General features: G+C 40.2%; 1 protein-coding gene and 1 long non-coding RNA gene across 7 annotated transcripts in view; one reads left to right on the top strand and one right to left on the bottom strand.

Moving 5' to 3' along the window:
• anks1b (ankyrin repeat and sterile alpha motif domain containing 1B) overlaps window positions 1–20,387 on the bottom strand; it is a 284,427-nt gene that overhangs the window by 172,702 nt on the left and 91,338 nt on the right. For 5 of the 6 annotated variants that reach the window (XM_042511305.2, XM_088072744.1, XM_088072740.1 and 2 more), the window contains 4 exons: window positions 16,069–16,221; window positions 12,942–13,085; window positions 4,466–4,541; window positions 2,044–2,145 (listed from right to left, as the gene is read on the bottom strand). In XM_042511305.2, coding sequence (XP_042367239.2) covers window positions 2,044–2,145; window positions 4,466–4,541; window positions 12,942–13,085; window positions 16,069–16,221 — 475 coding nt within the window. Of the gene's footprint in view, window positions 1–2,043; window positions 2,146–4,465; window positions 4,542–6,740; window positions 6,918–12,941; window positions 13,086–16,068; window positions 16,222–20,387 lie in introns of those variants that run through there. The other variant, XM_088072743.1, reaches the window with a different exon arrangement.
• Window positions 4,570–13,079, top strand: LOC148185862 (uncharacterized). The gene is made up of 3 exons (XR_015775541.1): window positions 4,570–5,113; window positions 10,448–10,552; window positions 12,949–13,079. It is a non-coding gene; the product is annotated as an uncharacterized LOC148185862 (long non-coding RNA).

Below are 20,387 nucleotides of genomic sequence, written 5' to 3'. Positions count from 1 at the left end.
TTTCCTACAGTCCTTCTTTCAAACTGTTATCGCTTTAAAACCGTGCTCCTTCGTGATTTTAATGCTCCAGTCTGCCTGTGGTCTTCAAATATATCAACAATTGAATTGCAGTCCATGTAAATGAACATACTCAGCCATTATTTGAACAGACTGTGTATATTTGGATGTAAACAGAGCTGTACAGTAATCATAGACTGAAATATTTAGTGTCAAGCTGCTAAGATTCAATGTGAGGATGATGGCTCTCATAATAAAAGTGAGATATATAAAGTACAGTGAGGTCCTGCTGTGCCTGTACACTGTGTGCCAGTACAAGTTCTACAATACTAGTTACTGATACATTTCTGTGTTTCTGTTACTGTGCAGATTCCTGGATATCAACTGTAACTGCTCTTATTGTAAATGATAGGGATTTTGTCTAAAACAATATATACTGTACATCATGGGTTTAAACAAATTCAGTGTACAGTTGGTTTATCTTCCTACCCTACTACCCTTCTCTGGATTAGCATACTTACTGGTGGATGACAGAATAGCTTGTATATGGCTATTAATAGTCAAAGTTTTAAACATGTGGTTAACACCGTCAAACAGTCTCAGTTGTTTCAAAACTGTATGGTGAGGTTGAAGCAACAAAACTCCTTGGTTAGGTTTAGAAAACTGATTGTGGTTTGGTTTTAAACATGTAGGTTTGTTGGGTTGCAACAGTATGCCAGTTTCGTGGTATACCATGGTTTGAAAATTGATGGTTATCACATTGTGTACATTGACTTATATACGGTATTGAGAAAAAAAAACAAAAAACAACTAGAAGAATGATCTCCCCTGCACCTGTGCATCTCCTTTCCTTCCTAACTGCCAGTCAGACTTTCAACACGTGTTTCCATTTGAAAAAAATAAGTTTAATGATAATTAAGCATTTTTTTAACAAAAAAACCCCAAAAACTTGTTTACCTTCCTTTCAGTCCAATTGCATGCAATGATAATAACAAAAATTGCCTCATTCTGTGATTCCATGAAACCCTAATATTTTCTGAGATGGTTATTACACCAAAGACCTCTCATATCCTTGCAACCCTATTTCTTACTAACACAACATATCTCATGTGACATTTGTCATGTGACACACTATAATACAATAACTCCACGTTAACTTTTAGTTTTCACTCGGGATGTTAGGATGTTCTTCTGGTGCAAACAAACTTTGTCGCCTTTTATACTGTGTTGCCTGACATCCTCTTTTGCTCCCGTCATAACAACTAACCCTAACCCTCGAGGTAGCAATAAATGTAAATATGTGTCAATACTTTACCAAAAAAATCCTTGTAACCCCTTTACTTCTGATGCAACTCAAAGACTAAGACAACACAGGTGAATTGGGAAGTACACTATACTGAAGTAACATCAAGGACAACATTAAAAGGGCTTGAGTTGTATAACTGGGATGTCCTTCTGAAGCAACAGAACACATACAGTACAGGATCTCCCATTGTTTCACCAACAGAAGATAAACTTCCTGGAAAACAAGATTTCTCAAATGGATTACATCCGCACGCAACGACGGTCACAATGTCAAACTCTACATCCACAACAAAAACATCTCAAAATTGGATTGCCCTTTCACATTTTAACAACTTCTACACCCTGCATGCCAACACATCTGCAGTCTAATCTTCACCTACAACCAATCCAATCAGCAGAAACGCTTTTTTCTACAAATGCAAAACTTGTCACTGTCAAGTCCAAAAGACATGTTTGTGTTAAAGTTCTAACGTAGCTGCAAAGTTCAGGACATTAAAACTTTGACATCCGTCACTGTTCATGATTGTGCAGCTGTAAGCTTTTAAACTGTATATGAAAAAAACACCAAATATTGAGTGTGTATTTAATCTTGGTTATGTTGTACTACATTTTCTCTATGTCGGTATTCTATTTTTTGCTCCTGAAATGACCCAATTTTAGTAGCGAAATTCATCTAAATCTAAAGTGTGTGTGCGTGTGCGTGTGTGTGTTTGTGTGTGTGTGTGTCTGTGAGCATCTTACCTTGGATAAGAGCAGTGATCTGCTGGGATTTCGGTGCAGGATGATCTCTCAGGATATCCAGAGCTGTTCTCCCCTGACTATCTTTCAGACTGGTGTCAATCTCTGCAACACACACACAAACACACACACACACACACACACACACACACACACACACACACACGTAAATACAGCATATGCATTGTTGTTACACATAAACAGCAGGGCAGAGGTCACATCACAACAGCCGTGATTTTGCTGAACATGATAGACCTACTCATGTTTGCTCAATAACACTGGACTACAGACACAGAAGCACAGTACTCTCACATACTGTATATACTGTACATGTACATGCTCTGACTGAGACCTGAGATCTGCTGACACACCCACTCAGTCACAAAACTCCACTCAGCAAAAGATGAATGAGTCACATTCACCCGAGGATGGATGTGGGATGTTATTAATTCATAAAGACTCTTACAAGCAGCAAACACGCTTTTCATCAAGTTTTAGACCAGAGTTTCTCGCACTCTCACGATCAAATGCACATTCGCACCATGCTCAATCACAGTCCCAGACAACGGCATACAAACCAAACAACACTCAGACACAAATAAACACAAAACAAACTGGAGAAGGTAAAATAAATAACTCATTCTTCTCTTTCTTCCATCATCAGTCTTGATTTACCTGACTGTTAGCCTGTTTAATCCCTTCCTGTGCTCGCTGATCCAATTCAACATGAAAAATAAATGTCATTTCAGTCACTCTGCTGAGCTCCATAAAAGAAAAAATGAATAAAATGCGAGAGAAATCGCATTTGGCCCTCATGTAATGTGCCAGTTTTCTCTCTCTTTCCTGCCTGCTTTATACACATTTCATTGCTTTGCTCTTGCTTTTAATTTCATAGGATTTCCTCTTGTGTTTTGTGCATTTATTGTAAATTCAAAAACAGAATGAAAAATGAACTGTACTGATGCTGTAAAAAGAAAAAAAAGAGAAAAATCAATATTGCACTCATGTCTCTGCAGTTAATGTGTTGCGACCTCCAGCTGCTGGTTAGCTTAGCTTAAGGTAAACATGGAAACAGCCTGGCTCCCTCTAAAACCACATACTCCCTCAAGGTAAGGTTTAAATATGGACACAGTTGGAGCCTTCTGTCCATAATCTTTGTTCAGGTCTCCACATTCATGCATGTTTTCTAAAATCTTACACATACAGATTAAACAGAGCAGTACCACCGGGCACTGTGGGAGCAGTATAGCCCACAGGACACAACAAGGACATTTTACATACGGCACAACTTTCTGAAGGAGGTTGTAGTTTTTCAAAAATGTTACAATGTATTAAACGGCATCACAAACCGCTGCCATTTACAAAGCTGCCTCTGACTTTGCCTCTTTCTTAAAGGTCCAGTATGTAGGATTTGGTGGAAATTGTACATAATATTCATAACTTTTCTTATTTCTTATTTGAAAATAAGAACTGTGTTTTTATGGTTACCTTCGAATGAGGCGTTAATATCTACATAACAATCTTCCATGGGGTCTACAATGTTGTTCTACAGCAGACCATAATGGACAAACTAAATACAGCCATTTGCGGGAGTTTTTTTGTTTGTTTTTTAGCTCTCCTAAAGGCTTGGCATGAGATAGTTTTAATTGCCTTTAAAGTAGCAAAAATGCACTCCTAAAGCTCACTAATTAAAAACAAGTTATTTCTCATTTATAAGTTATGTCTCATGCGTAATATTATTTTGGTAAACAACTGTTTCCAATATTAGAAAAGAACTAGAAAATTCTCATCCTTAAATCCAAAACATGACAAAGATCTTTGATGCTACAACTTTATATTTATTAGCTGTTTCCATGCATAACTTACAAGCCGCTCCCCAGCATCCATACAGAGTTTGAAGGATTGTGTTGGGTTCAGAGAATCAGGTCAGCGCAGCCTTGTGTTGATCCAGGATGTTAATAAAATCAAGGCCAAAAGAACATGGCCAGGAAGCTCCATAGGAAACAGGAAGTGCTAAAGGAAAAGTGGGTGGGGGGGGTGGTGGTGGTATCAAAGGACAACAGTGTGCAGACTCAATCTGCTCTAAATAGCAGGAGTGTTAATGTGCAAAATGTCATTTTTCTGACTGCTTACAACCATGATCTTTGCTCCAGTTTTTAGGTCGAGTGACATCATTAAACCGAGACACCACATATCATATCCTGTTGAAGTTTTAGCGCCACCTCCTGAAACAACTGAAAAAAAAAAGTTGTTGTGGATTTTATCGCAGTGAGACGGATGCCTTCAGTTCACCTGAGGGCAATTTCAACCCACAATCTGGTGGTAAAAACGTGTGGAGCATCTCACCCCAGGTTAAAATAAAAAAGAGCAACGAGGGAAACAAACAGAGAGTTTTTGTTTTTCCAGGATATATTTATAGACCCACCTGAGTCAAGCAGAAGGCGAACTACATCCATCTTCCCAAAGAGGGCTGCCTCGTGGAGGGCACTGCCATTCTCGGTCTAAGAGAGACAGAGTGTGTGTGTGTGTGTTAATATTCCATCACTTTAACAATTGAACACAGAGACAAAAATAGACATCAAAAACAGGAGTGGACTGGAAAGCACGAAAGGCATTACAAAGAAAAAAGATCAAAAGTGAGCAAGAAAACAATATTTTGATTTGATCCAATGTCTCTTTCTCTCTGGCAGTTTAACGAAAGAGATTCAGCGAGATTTAAAAGAGCCACATTCCCTCGCCTACAAACCAGTGTGAGGCCACACCGATTTCAAACCATTACACAAGCAGCAGGAGCAGTGTGGAAATGTCCCAATTTCCCTCACCATACGCCCGTCCGTATCAGCCTCCAGTGCTTCTAATGGGGATATTACAGATATGATGCAACACGTGGAAACTAGCGAGGGGAGGACGCTGGTAAGCGCCTCATCTCAGATCAACAGTGATGAGAGAGACGATTAATCTGACAAGTCCACTTTTATGAGAGCGACGCTCAGGAGCCACAGTGAGACAAAGGAACAGATGTTTATAATCAGCCTGCATTGGAGCGATTAGGACAAAAGTTTAAAGCCAACAGGTGAGTTTTTACGTGAACATGACGTATTTTAAATTATCTGGATGTCATTAGTTTTTGTTTTTAGACAAATTAAGTAGAGGGTAGTGGCGAATTAGTTTACCTTCATTTACACTTTTTTTTTTTTACAATTACAGTAACATTACTCCTCTGTTGTGGAGTAAATAATATTCAGCGTTCAAACTTTAAATCAGATTTGGTGAATTGACACAGAATGCTGATAAAAACAATATCTGCTGTTGTGACTCTTTACATGCACAGGCTCTATTTCGGGGTTTTATACAAAAGTACTGATCAAGTAATGTGATTGGACAAGAGCAATTCAATTAGTGCTAATATAGAGTGTAACAGCACTGGAACATATTACTATGCATGTATCACTCAGCTCTACAAGGTTTGACAAATAAATGACAAATAATTCTACCTTGTACCTTTCTCAAACTTTAATGACATTAACCATTAATTAACCTGCATTAACAGTCAAAGGCAAACATATTTCCATTAATAACATTTGAGTTGAATAATAAATGCTTGTCAAAAGAGGACAAAGGGAATAAAAGAAGCTTTGATACTTCATTGCAAACCTCCAGGTATGCTAGCAGTGTTAACTCATCGGACTCCACACATGCCTACAAAGCAACCGTCAATAAACTCTTATTTCATCTGTTTCACAGTGAATGGAAACATAAAGGCAAACGTACATGATAGACCAGAGGTGTCAAACATACGGCCCGCGGATGAGAACCCGCTCGCCTAAGAATTCAAACCAGGCCTTTGGCTTACGTTGCAAAGTTTGAAGTTTCTAAGAAGTCATTAATATTAGAGTCCGACCGATTTTATCTCCTAAAAATGAAATACACAATACCTGAATTGACTGCTACATTTTAGTTGAGGGCTGTTGCGCTGACTATCAGCATGGTTGTTGTGATTTTACTTAATTGTAGCCCAAAAAAGCAGAACCACAGCAGCTCGTCCCAGCACAGCTACCCCTGCTGCCAGGAAACGTCATCACAGCTCATCAAGGCATTGCTAAAAAAAGACAGTCGCAGGCCAATGGAAAAAACACAATACCTGAGGTACACACACTATGATAGGCTATTTATTCAATACTGATACAACATCAAAATCCCTGTGCTTTCAAGTTGAAAGGTCATGACCAGTGACGACAGTTCAAAAGGTCATAAATCATACTAAGTTTCATGTCTGCCACTTTGATACCACTATGACTGTAACACTTCTGCTTTTCATGCACATTTGTGGGACATCATGTTTCTCTATGTCCCTATGACACACTGAGCGTACTGCCCAGTGCACCTCGCTCGAGGCTAAAACACCCATCAGGGACACCACAGACTTGAACTTGTACCGCACACTCATGCGTACATGCAGCCATGACAAAAATCATACTGTCTCACACACACACACATGCATATGCTGAATGCGTCTCATCCTTCACGGTTGGCTTCCTGACAACACAGATGAAAACCTGGACCAAACCAAACTCAGCCTTAATGAAGACAAATTATCTGGGCGACAGCCAGGTCCGCTGATACGCGGCCGGGAAATTCAACTCAACGCGACACTGCACCAGATCAACGCACTCGTCCTCTGCAGGGAATACTAAACTTACTGTTTTGCTTTCTCTGCAACAAAAAGTGTCATCCCATAATATGGCAGATGCGGCCACTCCTATATCCTGATGAGGTCAAAGGTCAATTGTCCAGTTCTCTTAGGGGGAGAATACTGTGGGTGTAAATCCAAAGTGAAAACCGATGACTGGTCACATTTGCAGCTTCACTGCATCAAACTGTGGAAGTTTGGCCCAAGGAGACAATGTTTTACCCACATGCGAGCGAGAGGAGGTGGGAGCGCAGGAAATGATCCCCCCACCCCCCTTTTCCTCACACACACCACTTGCCCTCCTAACCTCCTCCCCTCTACGGTCATCGCTATACCACTTCCCGTCCCGTTTCCCATGGTGATCACGCAGTGATGTCACAAGGAAACTGAGAAGGCGATTCTTACTCTCTAAGAGTTTCCGGGCATTGAAAGGCAGATGACTTTCTGTTTCAGGGCTGCTGGCAGAAAAGTAGCAGTCTCTGTTGATGTTGGGATGAATATAAATGCTTGAGTCCACTTAGAAAACGCCGCTGAGTGTGTATGTGTGAGCGTGTGTGTATACTAAACCCTAGCCCTGTGTTGTTGGCTACCTGCCCAACCCAGCAGCAGGTTCCTCTATAGGGATTTCCCCTCATTATTATGGAAACATTCGGAGGAGGAGAGAGAGACAGAGAAAGACACAGAGTGAAGGAGAGAGAGTGACTGCGCTGCCTCGATAAATTATTCATTCACACTTAGACAGACCTTTATGGCTTGACTCCAATTACTGACCTGCACTATCGTTCTCTCTCACACACACACATTAAGTGCTTTCCACTCATGACAATTTACAATGTGGACATCTGTGATTGGCCCACAGAATCGACCCTGTACGGTCAACAGTATAGATCTCATACTGCAGCCTTAAATACAATATTCAAGTATATTCAATTGTACATTAAAATGAGTTTTGAGCCTAATTCTTGTAATAGTTTGTAGTGTTACCACTGTACTAGATTTAGCGTCTTCATCTGTTCATCTGAAGACAGAGGCAACAACAGGTTGTTTCCACATTTGTAGTGTCTAACCATCAGAGCACGGCTACATATGTTTTGTTTTACTGGATCTGAACATTACAGAGAATAACGAAAAACCTGTGTATCATGGGGGGCTTTCACATCAGGGACCAGGGCCAGGATCCAAGTACACTTGACCCCACAGTTCACTTCGTTTGATTAGTGTGAACACCATGTACCAAACCCGGGCATGGTACATGGTGATCCACTTAAAAAGGTGGGCTTGAGTACAGTTCCTGTGTACTCCAGTGCAGTACACATCAGGTGTGAACACCAACTTTAACAAACAATTATGGGGACTGCTATTTAACGCCACTACAAGGAGTTTATTAATCATTTACAAAACAGTCTCAATACAATACCGATGCCTCTAAGGGGCTATTTTTTGCGTTTTTTGCATGAAACGTTAAACTTTTGTTGCGGTTTGGCCTTTTGTTCACACCACAGTGGTGCTTTGGGGGCCTGAAAATGCAAACTGTTGAAACCATCTACTGGCCTGGTATGCATACTACAGCGTTCTAGGTTGTTTTTGCAGTGTAAAAACGCAAAGGAAAGACTGTTCCCTTTTTAATAGGGCCTCTCTTGTCTAAATGTGGCCTAAATCAGGGAGCAGAATAACCAGACACCAACAGGCCCGTATCCAACTTTGCTGCCGCCTTCAGCCTGCAGTCAGAGCTCCAGCGGGAGGCTGAGAGCTTCATGCCCGACAGCAGCGGTCCCTCTTCCAGCCAGGAGGAGAGCTATGCCTCACTGTTTCAGTGGTGCCTTGGGCAGCAATGTCCATCTGCTGGACCCTTTTCTACAGTGTAGCACAACAAAATGTCACACAGGTCGTGACACAAGTGTACTCGCGTATGGGACACTATTGCTAATATTGTGAATGTACATACAGGTGTCGAGACTACATGGACTGACGTGACTGACATTACAATGCGAACAAATATTTTTTGCCTCTTCTCTTTCTTAAACAAAGCTTTTTTAAAAATATCCAACCAGGTCAATTCATCATGTGATTGTTAGAGATTTTTCTAAAAGATGAACTCCTAAATAATCATGTAATTCCATAAAACATATCTCACCTATCTCTCATCACAAACAAAGCCCCTTTATGGAAAGCATTATTAATTATTATTAATCAGCCTTTTTCTATACTGTTAGTGTAGCTGAACATAACTGTGCTTAAAGAGACTTTTTATACATCTGTGCAGCAATTAAAGCAGATTTGATAATTAGTCATTAAAAGCAAAATATGTAACTATAATTTACGACTCAAAATTATGCCCCTGAAACACATGAAGTGGTAAAAAAAGATTAAGGGGAGTGATAGGAGTCACTTTCAGCTATCCGAGAAAAAAAAAGAAAGATTTTTGTATTAAATAACAGTTTAAAAACCTCAACGCAGAGTTGATTCTTGGTTTCTGAAGCCAGAATATGTGTGCGACACATAATAGGGATCCTCCAAAAACTAAATCATAACCTGCACTGAATGTTTAAATGTTAGTTACATTTGATGACAGTCCCAAAAGAAATTTATGTTCACAAAGTACTGTCATTTCACACAAAATGAACGAGTTTAACCCACCAGGAGGCCAATTCTGCTCACCATCTGTGCAATATAATCAAGTAATGAGCGTTAGGCCTTTTTCTGTCTGTCTTTGAGAGGTGATGGAAAAAAGGGGAAAGATGGTGCTGTTTCTGCACATTATGTTTAGCCCAAAAAGGAGATAGAGCAGAACAAGAGTCTATGGTAAATTGCTGAGAAGATCTGAGGTATCAAAAACTTGCAGTGCTGGTCATCGCTCGGTAAAGAGACACAAAAAGAAAGAGAGAGAGAAATAGAGAGAGAGGTTTCTAGCAGTGTGTATAGAAGAGAGCACGAAGCAAATCAAAGGCGTGTAGTGTTCATCTTCACTAGACACATGAAGCCCGAGGCCAAATCCCTGCAGAGATACACAGCCCTCCTCTTCAGATCATGCGCACACACACACACACACACACACACACACACACACACACACACACACGCACACACACCACACTGCAACAAGGGCAGAAGGCAGAGAAGATGGGCGCAATGCCGCTGAGTCATGCTTCTCCTCGCTGTGAGAGCACCAGAATGACTCTCATATCCAACAGGTCAAGTTGTTTCTGTCTTTCCAGGGATGACACACACGCAAACACACGCTGCCATTAACCCTCCAAATCCTACAAACTGCTGCTGCAACATGTCTGTGACAGATCTGAACATATTCTAAAGGGCAGGGGCACCATGTGACAAAGTATTTTCTACAACCAGATTTGTTTTCTTGCAGTCAAAGATCCTCCTCAGCCTCTAAGTGCACAGCATGAAGTTATTTTACATGCTTCACATACTGTACATAAACTGTACTTACACAGCCAGGGAAAGAGTGAACACGGCATCTGTTAGACCATATGTCTTTGTAGCAAATGAACATCGAGTCAGATCAGAGTTTGACAACAGCAGAAGTCAACCACAGTAACAACTGAACATTCAGGTCATCCAAAACTTTCAGGGTGAGAAGAGAGTTTTCTATATAAAGCCTTTGTGGGTTTATTCACGTTTGTCGAGCAAACTCAGATATTGATTGCTCCCTGCTGCGGTGGCTCCTCAGCATCTGAACTGTCTTGTTTCTTGATTCAGACTCGACGGCTTCCCAAGGCTTTGAGTCTGACTGAGGCATCAAACCTTTGAAGCTGGGTTTCCTTCAACTGTTCATGATCACCTAACAGCACTGACTGGAGTAAGGTAAAACGAGACCCCCCCACAGACATTTAAGTGCATTCAAACACATATGTGGCTTCATAAACCCATAAAAGCACATAGACGCAATGATTTCTCAAGTTTTTTCATTAAATATCACCACCAATCACACCAGATGCAGATCTGTCTACTTAAAGTACTCTAATAATCAGAAAACCTTGTCTAAGATAAGTTGTGCTGTTTGTGTGCACCCCGGCATCAATATAACAGCAGCCTGGGACAAACAAACGCCTTGTAATGTGAGTAGTACAGCTTTTCTGATCACACAAGAAAACGACTGGGTCTTAAGAGACTTATAAATACAGCATAGGGCTGTTTTTCCGCTCTAAACAGTCAAGAGAAGTGAGCAAAGTCAAATAGTTCAGTTTGTCAGAGAAAATCGTCTCAAGAGAAACAAAACAGTGTAGAAGAAAGCAGCAAAGCGTGGCTGTATTTTGACAAGGCCTCACGAAAACAAATGGCCCAGAAAGGGTCGGGACAAAGCTGCATTTGAATCGTCCAGAGAACTTTGAATACACGATAAGACAAAATGTAAATGAAAGAGGAGGAGGAGGAGAGCAGTCCAAATACTGCGCAGTAATGAAGCACCATAGCCTGTAAATGACTCCGTATTTCCCTGACTTGCAGGTGTATTGCATGTAGAGAGGAGAGAGAGGCGACAGTGACTTTCAGGACCTCTCAGGAACACCCTGTCCTCCTCCTCTTCCTCCTCCTGCTCTCTCAATCTTTTCTCCCAATCAATTATTCATCCCTCTCCACCACCACACCATGGGAGGCATGCACCGCGTAGACACGCTCTCTGAAGACGCACACACTTTTTAAAGGAGAATCTGCCAAGCATTTATGCCTGTGGTGGATTATATACACACAAAAACAAAGCTGCTGTACCCTCTTTGATTAAAAACACAAGACAGCAGCTTCTGAAATATTCACATACAGCAGAGATGAGAAGGGGAAGGAGATTCAGAGTCTCAGAGATTCTGAAAGATTTACTCAGACAAAAGGACAGAAAGAGTCACCTTCTCCACTCGCAGCAGCATCAGATAATAAAATGTCTGTCAAGTCCCACTTTAGTATTCGACTCTGTTTAAGAATTGCACCTACGGACCAAAAATGTTTAAAGCTCCCCTCCAGAGGCGTTTTAAAGCATGTAGAAATGATCAATATTTTGTCTGACATGGTTTTTCAACATAAAAAGTTAAAAACAAATATTCTAAAAAGGGGCTTGAAGCAGATCTACTTTTTCTCCGTCATTAAGAAATTCTGGGTTTGGCTTTCATTCTGCTCACCAGTGCTACTTACGCTAGTTGACCAGTAAAAGAGCATTGCAAATTAAGATGCTTAGTGTTAGGGGAAACATCATAGAGATTCACCCATACATGTTTGAGCCTTAGTCAGACTCAGATGAGAAGTCTATTGTGCAGCAAAATCGGCGACTAGCAGACGTATCAGAATGGTTAGTGTAGTTAGCATCTTTTTATTATTGCACCATTTTAATTTAAATACTTGAATGCTGCTACATGTATGCGACTCCTTTAATTTTATTTCATGTTCTTAACAGAGATTTTTAGATGCAGAGTTGTCTTTAACAAGAGGTTTTTAGATATGCATTGTTTTTGTTCTGTTGCACTGCTGTGTGCTGGGATAACAATATTTCACCTTAATGTATGCAGATACTTTAGAAAAATGAAAAATAAGTCCATTGGATATATTTTGCTGCAATAAAAATAACTAGAGTGAGGAGAACAGACTGAAAACTGCATCTTATTAGATAAAAAAGAAGTCAGAGTAGCCGAGATCAAACTTTTTATGGGACATACATCTTGAGCGGATGGGATGTTTAACTTGTTCCTGTATCTTTACAGTTATTGTACAGGAAATGTCTACATACCCTAAAAAAATTTCACCACAAAATACAATATAACAAACTATTTCTGGTCATTTTATCCAGATTTTTACAGTACAACACTTAGAGTAGTATTTCCAAAACCACATATTTGTACAACTCACAAACAAAGTGTCTAAAATAATCCAATAACCTTAAGGTGAGCCATTTTCTTTGAGAACTACTTCCTGCATAAGTTCACCTTCAAGCTGTCCAATTTAAAAAAAGAGACAGACAACAACAGGATCTGTGGATTAGTAAATGTAAAGTCAGTCCTGTTGTAAACAGACATTACCATTTTCAAAACCAATTTTGTCTAAAGGAACTTGGTTTGCCTTAAGACAAAAACAGAAAATGAAAAAGCCATATTCTTATGTTGTTATCATTTTTTGTCCGTAAGGAAAGTATAATCTGTGCCAGAGATCTGTTTAATCCCTGGCTGCTGAATAGAGGACACTAACAGCTAAAAGCCATTAATTTTTTTCTTACCACACAGTTGACGTCCATGCCGGCCTCGAGCAGCGTCTGGACGGTGCTGTGGTGTCCATTGCGTGCAGCCAGGTGAAGCGGAGTGTGTCGCCGAGTGTGGCAGGTCATGAGGTTGGGGTGAGCGCTCACCAACATGCGCACCACCTGCACACAAAAACACAGCCACATGTCAGGGACAAATGAGGAAAGTTTGAAGAAACTGGGCCATTAGTCACTTTTTTTTGTAGAAAACAGTAACACGATGAAGTTTTTCAGAGAAAGCAATATTTTTGTAGTCAGCATCTGAGAATCAAAGAAGCAATGTTATGCAATCACACTCAGAGAAAAGAGAAATTCTGCACCTGCAGAAGCCTCTCCAGTCCATTATGCATTTGTATTTTCCCTTCAGCATACTCAATAATAAAGTGTTAGAAGGTGCTCAAGTTAGAGCGACTTCAATGTCGATGCTCGCAACTGGTCAGGTGGATGCTATGGCGGGAACTCTCCCAATGCTGAGCTCGCTACTGCTCAGAATCTGGCTCCCTATGACGTCACCAGCGGGCGTATCCCTGTTATTTTGTCTTTTACAGTCTATGATTCTGAATGGTAAATCTGCCACCATTATTATTGTAAACATTTATATGTGAGGCTTGAACGTAAAGCAAAAGTAACTAATGGGGTCAGGGTTTAGCTGAAGATGGAAAAAAAGTGGGTTTTTTTAACCAATCATTAAAGGAAATATACTGTCGGTCTGTTTATTCTTTTTGCAGTGCAAGTTCTTACAGTATAAGACCTGTCAATCATCTCGAGCGCAGCAGGAGGCTGCGTGTTGTGGTGCTGCAGATACCCTTTTGTTTGATCATGGATGGTGCCTTTAATAACTCAGCTCAACAGCTCGCAGTTCTCTCGAAAGCATCCTCCTTTAAAGTGTGTCTCAGTGTGTGTGTGTGCTCCGTGTGTGTGCACTAAACTTTTGCCCTGTGTTAGTTACATGCAGCAGCAGCTTCCACCACAGGGATTTCCCTTCATTATTATGCAGAGAGGGAGATCGGCAGAGAAATGCCGCTGCCTTTATAAATTATTCATTTATACTCAGACAAACCTGTATGGCTTGACTGCAATTACTCACTACCTCAGCAGAGAGAACGTGTGATTGCATTTGAACATCAGCAGGCACTTGTGGCATACGCCTCTCACTGTGACTGTGTGCTTTTTGTCACATCTTTGACAAAAGAGTGAAGCTGCAGTTCTAAAACTGCCTGCCTGCCTGTCTGCCTGTCGGGCACAGTTAGTGTTTGCAGAAGTGTTCTTTATATCATATATCCACCATATTTAAAGTCATCAATATCTCGTGCTCAGTGGTCCTTGTCGCTGCTAACACCCGCTGTTGTCCTGGGGACGGTACAGATTGAGCCGCCGGCTGCTTCCTCTCACATGCCAGGATACGTAATGCTTGCAGGAGTTCACACGTGCCTCCCAAAGATCCCACTCTCTCAAATCATATAAGTGGCTGTTTCAACAATAAAAACATGATCCCTCACCAGTTTCCCACCCTGTTAGTTACACTGCTTACTTACTGGTATTTTCCCAATGTGCTATCTTAAATGACTTACATTTTTTAACAAATTTTGTAAAAGTTGCAATTAAATTTTCATTGCAAATTAAATGTTATTAGGGGTGTGCTGCCCTTGTAGAGACCGTTATGAGGCCTGTATGACATTCTCATTAATTTCTAAAGTCTTGAATTATTCTGGAGGGTACCGTCTTTTCTCTGTATCGAGACTTGAGCTTCTCCCCTATGGACGCACCAAAAGGTCAAGGCTAACAGGGTGACATATTACTTTATCACTGCTATCAAACTGTGAAATCCCCATGTTCCTAATGTTGGGTACCTTTCAAAAATAAACCCACTGGTACCGTAATTCCGTTTTTTTTGGTACTTTATTCTCTGTAATAACAAAAATGTCATTTCAAAAAAATGGGTTCAAACTCCAGCTGCTGGGAAAAAGTGTCAGGAGAGTCTGTGGGATGACAAAAGAAGTAGAGTGTGCTGCTCTCTGGTGCTCTGCTCTGCCTGGATTGCAAAAGTAGATATATATTTTCATATTATTCTGTTCCTATTTACTGGGCATCAACCTCATGTTTGTGTGCATACTGTCAAATAAAAAAGAGGCATAAATAAACCCTTCAGGTCCTAGTTACGCCTGAGAGATGTAGCTGAGAAGTGAGCCTGTGTGGAGATGGTTGAGACAGATACAACAGATTAAAACGAGAGAGCTCGGGGCGCCCATTAGCTCACCATGTAGAAAAGGCTATGTCCTTGCCGCAGAGGCTACGGATTCAACTGCAAAAATAAATACATAAAAACTACGACATGAATACATAAAAAGCCAAAAAATAATCTAAAAAATAATAATAATAAATAAACAGCACTGTGTAACGCACTGCTGTGAACCGCTTTTCTTCTGTCCCCCAATGTCTCAGGTACCAACATTTTGCCCAAAATGATTTAACATCAATCAGTATTCTGTAGTACTTGCATTTTTGGGGGGGGGGGTTTTAGGACTTTTTTCACATTTCTGCTTTAAGGAAGAGGGAGAAAGAGGAAAGGCACAGCAGCATGCAGAAAAGGGCCCGGCCAGATTCAAACGCAGGCCATTGCAGTAGGGCTCAGCCGTACCGGGTCGCCCCGGTAGTGACTTTATTTAGTCAGCTCCCCTTGAAACTACAGAGATCAGTACCCACAGCCATAGTGCCATCTAAGGATGAGTCTTCCAGGTAAAAATTAATGGGCTAATTTGTTAACAACTAAACTGGATGGTGATAGCGGGATGTACTTCAGGTTTAACATTATGCTGCAACTTTAATTGTGTTGTATTTTACGTTAGCTTACCTTATCGGTTTTAAATATTTCAATATGTTTTATGAATGTTTAGTTCAAGTTTTTCATTGCAGCAAAAAGAAATTTAAAGTTGAAAGTTATCTGAACAATGTTTATCGAAGTTTGTCATCAAAATAATAATACTTTTTACACATGCATTTGAAATTTTCTTTCCAACCTTTTGCATAGAATTACCAAAGTACGATACAGTGCCAAATTCTTGCAGTATTTGTATGATTTCCACAAAACTGACAAATTTGCACCGACCTGCAGCCGTCCATACAGCGCTGCCAGGTCCAGAGGTGTCTCCTGCTGGCTGTTTCTCATGGTGGGGTCGGTCAGCTCCTGAAGCAGCACTGAAACCACCTCAGAGTGTCCGTACTGGGCGGCGCAGTGAAGCGCTGTTTCCCTCTCATGGTTCTGCAGAAGAATTAAATTAAAGGAGTGACAGATGGAGAGGGTGAAGAAAAGAGAAAGGTGGATAAGAGAGGAGGTGGGAGTGGATGTAGGAATTACAGGAATGGCGAAGAGTGGGAACAGGGCGATGAAGTGAGGAGAGCAAGAGAGGGAAATACATGATGAAGAAGGATGGAGGGATGCAGTGAGGCAGCAGAGAAGGTCGAAAATAAAGAAGAAAGGCAGGTGAAGCAATGACAGAATCAGACATGGTGGAGGTAAAGGATGGGAAATAAATTGATGGCAATTAATAGCATAGAAAAGGAGGTGGTGAGTAAGAAGTAGGACAAATGTGGGTGAGAGGATTGACATATAAAGGAGGAAAAGAAGGAAGAGGACAAAGCAATTAGTTTTATTTATTGGAACATTGACACAAGGTGAAATTCAAGACGGAGAGCTACACTCTGTGCAGATGTTTCTGCTACACATATGAAGCACATGTCTCGGTCAGTGTAACATCCTGCATGTTCAAATTCCAGAAGCGTGTCGGGTTTGTGAAGAGCTGTCAGGGGAAAATCTATAGCTTCCTGTCCGTGAAATAGAAACTACCACTAAACACAAAGCATTTTTCTCAAACCCTCTGTGATTTTTTTGGTCTAACTCTTTGCTCTACACTCACAGATTGAGCCTGTCAGAGTCCATTCAATTGGACAATCAACATATTCAGAAGAAAAGACCATTTATTTAAGAGTTTGTACTATATTTCAATCATCAATTTATATTTCAAAATGTGCACACTATACACATCATGTTACTCAAAATACAAATGCTTTTTATTGGTATCTTTAAACTAATTGCTCACGAGTTACTGTCCGAACTGCTGATTTATTTGTTTAAATTATGTCTGCATACACCTTATGTGCACAGACAGATATTTTAAGTATGCATTACTGTATAGTTTTTATTAGCAATTTAAACCTCTCAAATGAAGACATATTTTATATCATCATAACTGTGTTCCACTATACTGTCTTTATTATCTGTTTACACACCAGCCTGCAATTACGGGTACTCAATGTCAAAGTTATAGACAAATACATTAATAAAGACTTACATCTGTTTACAACGTCGATGGCACAATATGAGGAAAATATACGATATGCAATAAAGCTATTACTTGTAATAAAAATACAGATAAAGTGTACTCATTTCTGCCTTTCTGGCGCTAAAATGCAACTAATAGCTTGTTGCAGGAAGATAATTAAAGAAATTCCTTTCCAATGCTTTGACTGAATAAAATCAACACTGAATTGAGCACAAGAGGCACTAATAAAACGAAAGAGGGATATTTACATTTTAAATTGCAGTTTTCTTCTGATTTCCTTTTCAACTAACTTGTTGCAGCCCCACTTGCAACTTTTTAGTCTGTTCTAAACTATTTATCATTACGTCATATACTGCTTATGAATGATAACTAAGAGTGTCTACAGGTATAAACAAGTTCTATTTAAGGCATTTAAGTCCTTTGAAAACCCACTTTTAATGAAATTATAGAACAAAATGGCAATAGAAACACATGCTAGAAGTGAAAAAATAACATCTCCAAGTAAACGACATTGATGTCAATTCAACGTGAATAGTAAAGTAAAATGGCATCAGTGCTAGATGTGCAGTGCTAGTGCAAGATGCAGACTTACTGCTTCATCTAAACACACAGAGGTAAAAAACAGGGACATTGTGTCCATTTCCTTGTTGATTAGTTTTCCTTCTGTTAAAAAGGTGTTTCCTGAAGCACCAACACCACAAATTCTCATGGTGACATGACTTAACACTTGAGGTCCATCCAATCTGCATTTGAGATAATTTAAAACAGTTTAAGGTCTTAAATTGGTAAATGTGTACATATTTAACACATTTTAAAACTTTTAAAGGACCTACACTTACCCTGTAAGTGGGGGGACTTAATGTCAAGTATCACCTTTAATTCATGTTCATGTGAAACAACATGGCTTTGGTTCAGCCTGATTTTACCTGCCACATTTATCAAAGTTACACAGATGTCTTAAATGATATGAGTTGCTTTGGCCTAAAATGTCTCTGAGAGAATTGCGTATGTTTGAAAGTTTATTTTGAACTTGAGAGACTCTCATGTTTATAGGAACTATGGACATATTTTTGGTTCTCCAGGGGCCCCTGCCAGGACAAGAACATAGTTGGTGGTCCCTGGGGTCCTGCAGCTCTGGGTTAAAACAGCCCAGTAATGACTGGAAAACTGGGCAGAGGGACACCCATGAAGGACAGAGACATGATGGAGAGCCAGGGGAGGAGAGAGAGAAGAAGAAAGAGAGAGCATGAGTGTGCCTTACAGGGATTAAATCTGTGTGTGTTCCAATTCACTTCAAAATAGATAATCTGTCAGCCATATATTATACAGTAGATATACACACAAGATGGACGCAGGCACATTCGGGCTTCTGCGGATATTATCAAAGGAGAGAGAATTACAGAAGAGCATGCGTGTGTAGCTGAGCTGTTGCTGGTGTTTGTCCAAAAGTAAAACCTACATTTTGAGTAAGTGGCTGAAATTTAACACGAGGTGATGTAACAGAGAGGGAGGAAGAGAGGGAGGAAAAAAGGAGGGAGAGGATGAACAAAAGCAAGCAGAGACAGCGGGAGACGAGCTGGAAAGGACGTAGAGGAACTACAGGAATTATTTTAGAAAGAGACAGAATAGGAACCTGTCCCACAAAATCAAACGTCAACAAATCAAAGACATCAATCTTTACTGAAATAGTTAAAATATACAGTATGTGCTGCAACTTCAGAATACCATCAATAGCTTCTGGTCTCCGTTTATGGTGTGCATTGCAACATTATTTGCCATTTTATAGGGAAAATTGGTAATTTTATGCTCTGTGATCAAATCTTTCATCATGATTCACTTCATTCTGGCCAACACCCACTAAAAAGTCAGGTAAAAATAGAAATCAGCTCTTGGAATCAAGGAAAGTTTTGAGTTGTAATACAATAAGAGACTGATGGCGATGTATCAGCGTGAGCCAAGTGTTTGAAGCAAACTTTGAATGCAGTTTTTGAGTCTGTGGCAGAGGCACAGTCAAGTTATCAGGGCTGTTAGGACATGTGCACAGATTCCAAGGTGTGGACTGACTAACATATTTGTTTAGCCATGGATATAACTTTGCTTTTTGGCTGACTGATTGCTATTTTTACCACTTGGAGAACCAATAAAGCTATCAAAGAATAGTCATTTATCTCCTTGCATCGATTAGACCCCTAAAATTATCTTTCTTCATCCAAATTACATATTAACAAGTTAAAGTCAACACAAAAAAACACTTCAAGCCTTAAAATGGCTTAGATATAACTGCACACTTTTGCTTCATTTAGCATGTGTGAATCCATGAATATGTAAATGAGTTCCAGCCCACAGCTGCTCACCTGCAGCTCGAGCGTACCTGCTCACCTTCGACTTTGCTCATTGCTCTCTACAAGGTTAGAAACGTAATAGATAACAAGAGCCTTCGGCTTGACTATGTTATCAGACAGCGAGTAATGGGCTGTTAATGATAGATAAATCTTGTTCTCTTGGTTGGCTCTCACAGGTTAGTGAAACTCAGCTTGCGAAATACTATAAACATACTATAAACACTAACCCTTGGTGGTCAAAAAAAAGCCTCATTTTCAACAAGAAATAGATTCACATAAACACAATACGCTGAATGAATGATGTAAGATAAAATGGCATTTGAGTCTGATTCTCGAGTAAACACCAGCGTGCCATTTCACGTGATCACAGTTCACGATATTCTATTACATGATCCAAAATACAGACATGCTATTGTTGAGTGACTCATTTGTAAAAATCCTTGATATCTCCCCGCTTCGCCCTCCATTCCTTATCAAATTCCCTCACATTTCCTGTCTCTCAAACTTCCACAATAAGACTCCAAAACACCATGACCACACTAGTTCTGTTCAGATCTCATCTCACGCCTTCCCTTACTCTCTTTCCCTTACTCTCTTTCTCCCCAGAGCCTCAGCCCTCCTCCCTCTCCATCCTCTTCCTCCTTTCATGTACCCCTCTGAGCAGCGAGTGAGATGAGGAGATACTGCATGTGTGAATAACTGAGAGAAAAAGCCCCTATATGAAAACACACTTACACGTGATC

Source organism: Plectropomus leopardus, chromosome 22, assembly GCF_026936395.1.
Source record: "Plectropomus leopardus strain MGB_pleo_1.0 chromosome 22, ASM2693639v1, whole genome shotgun sequence".
Classification (NCBI taxonomy): domain Eukaryota; kingdom Metazoa; phylum Chordata; class Actinopteri; order Perciformes; family Serranidae; genus Plectropomus; species Plectropomus leopardus.
This window is presented reverse-complemented; position numbering and strand designations above follow the sequence as displayed.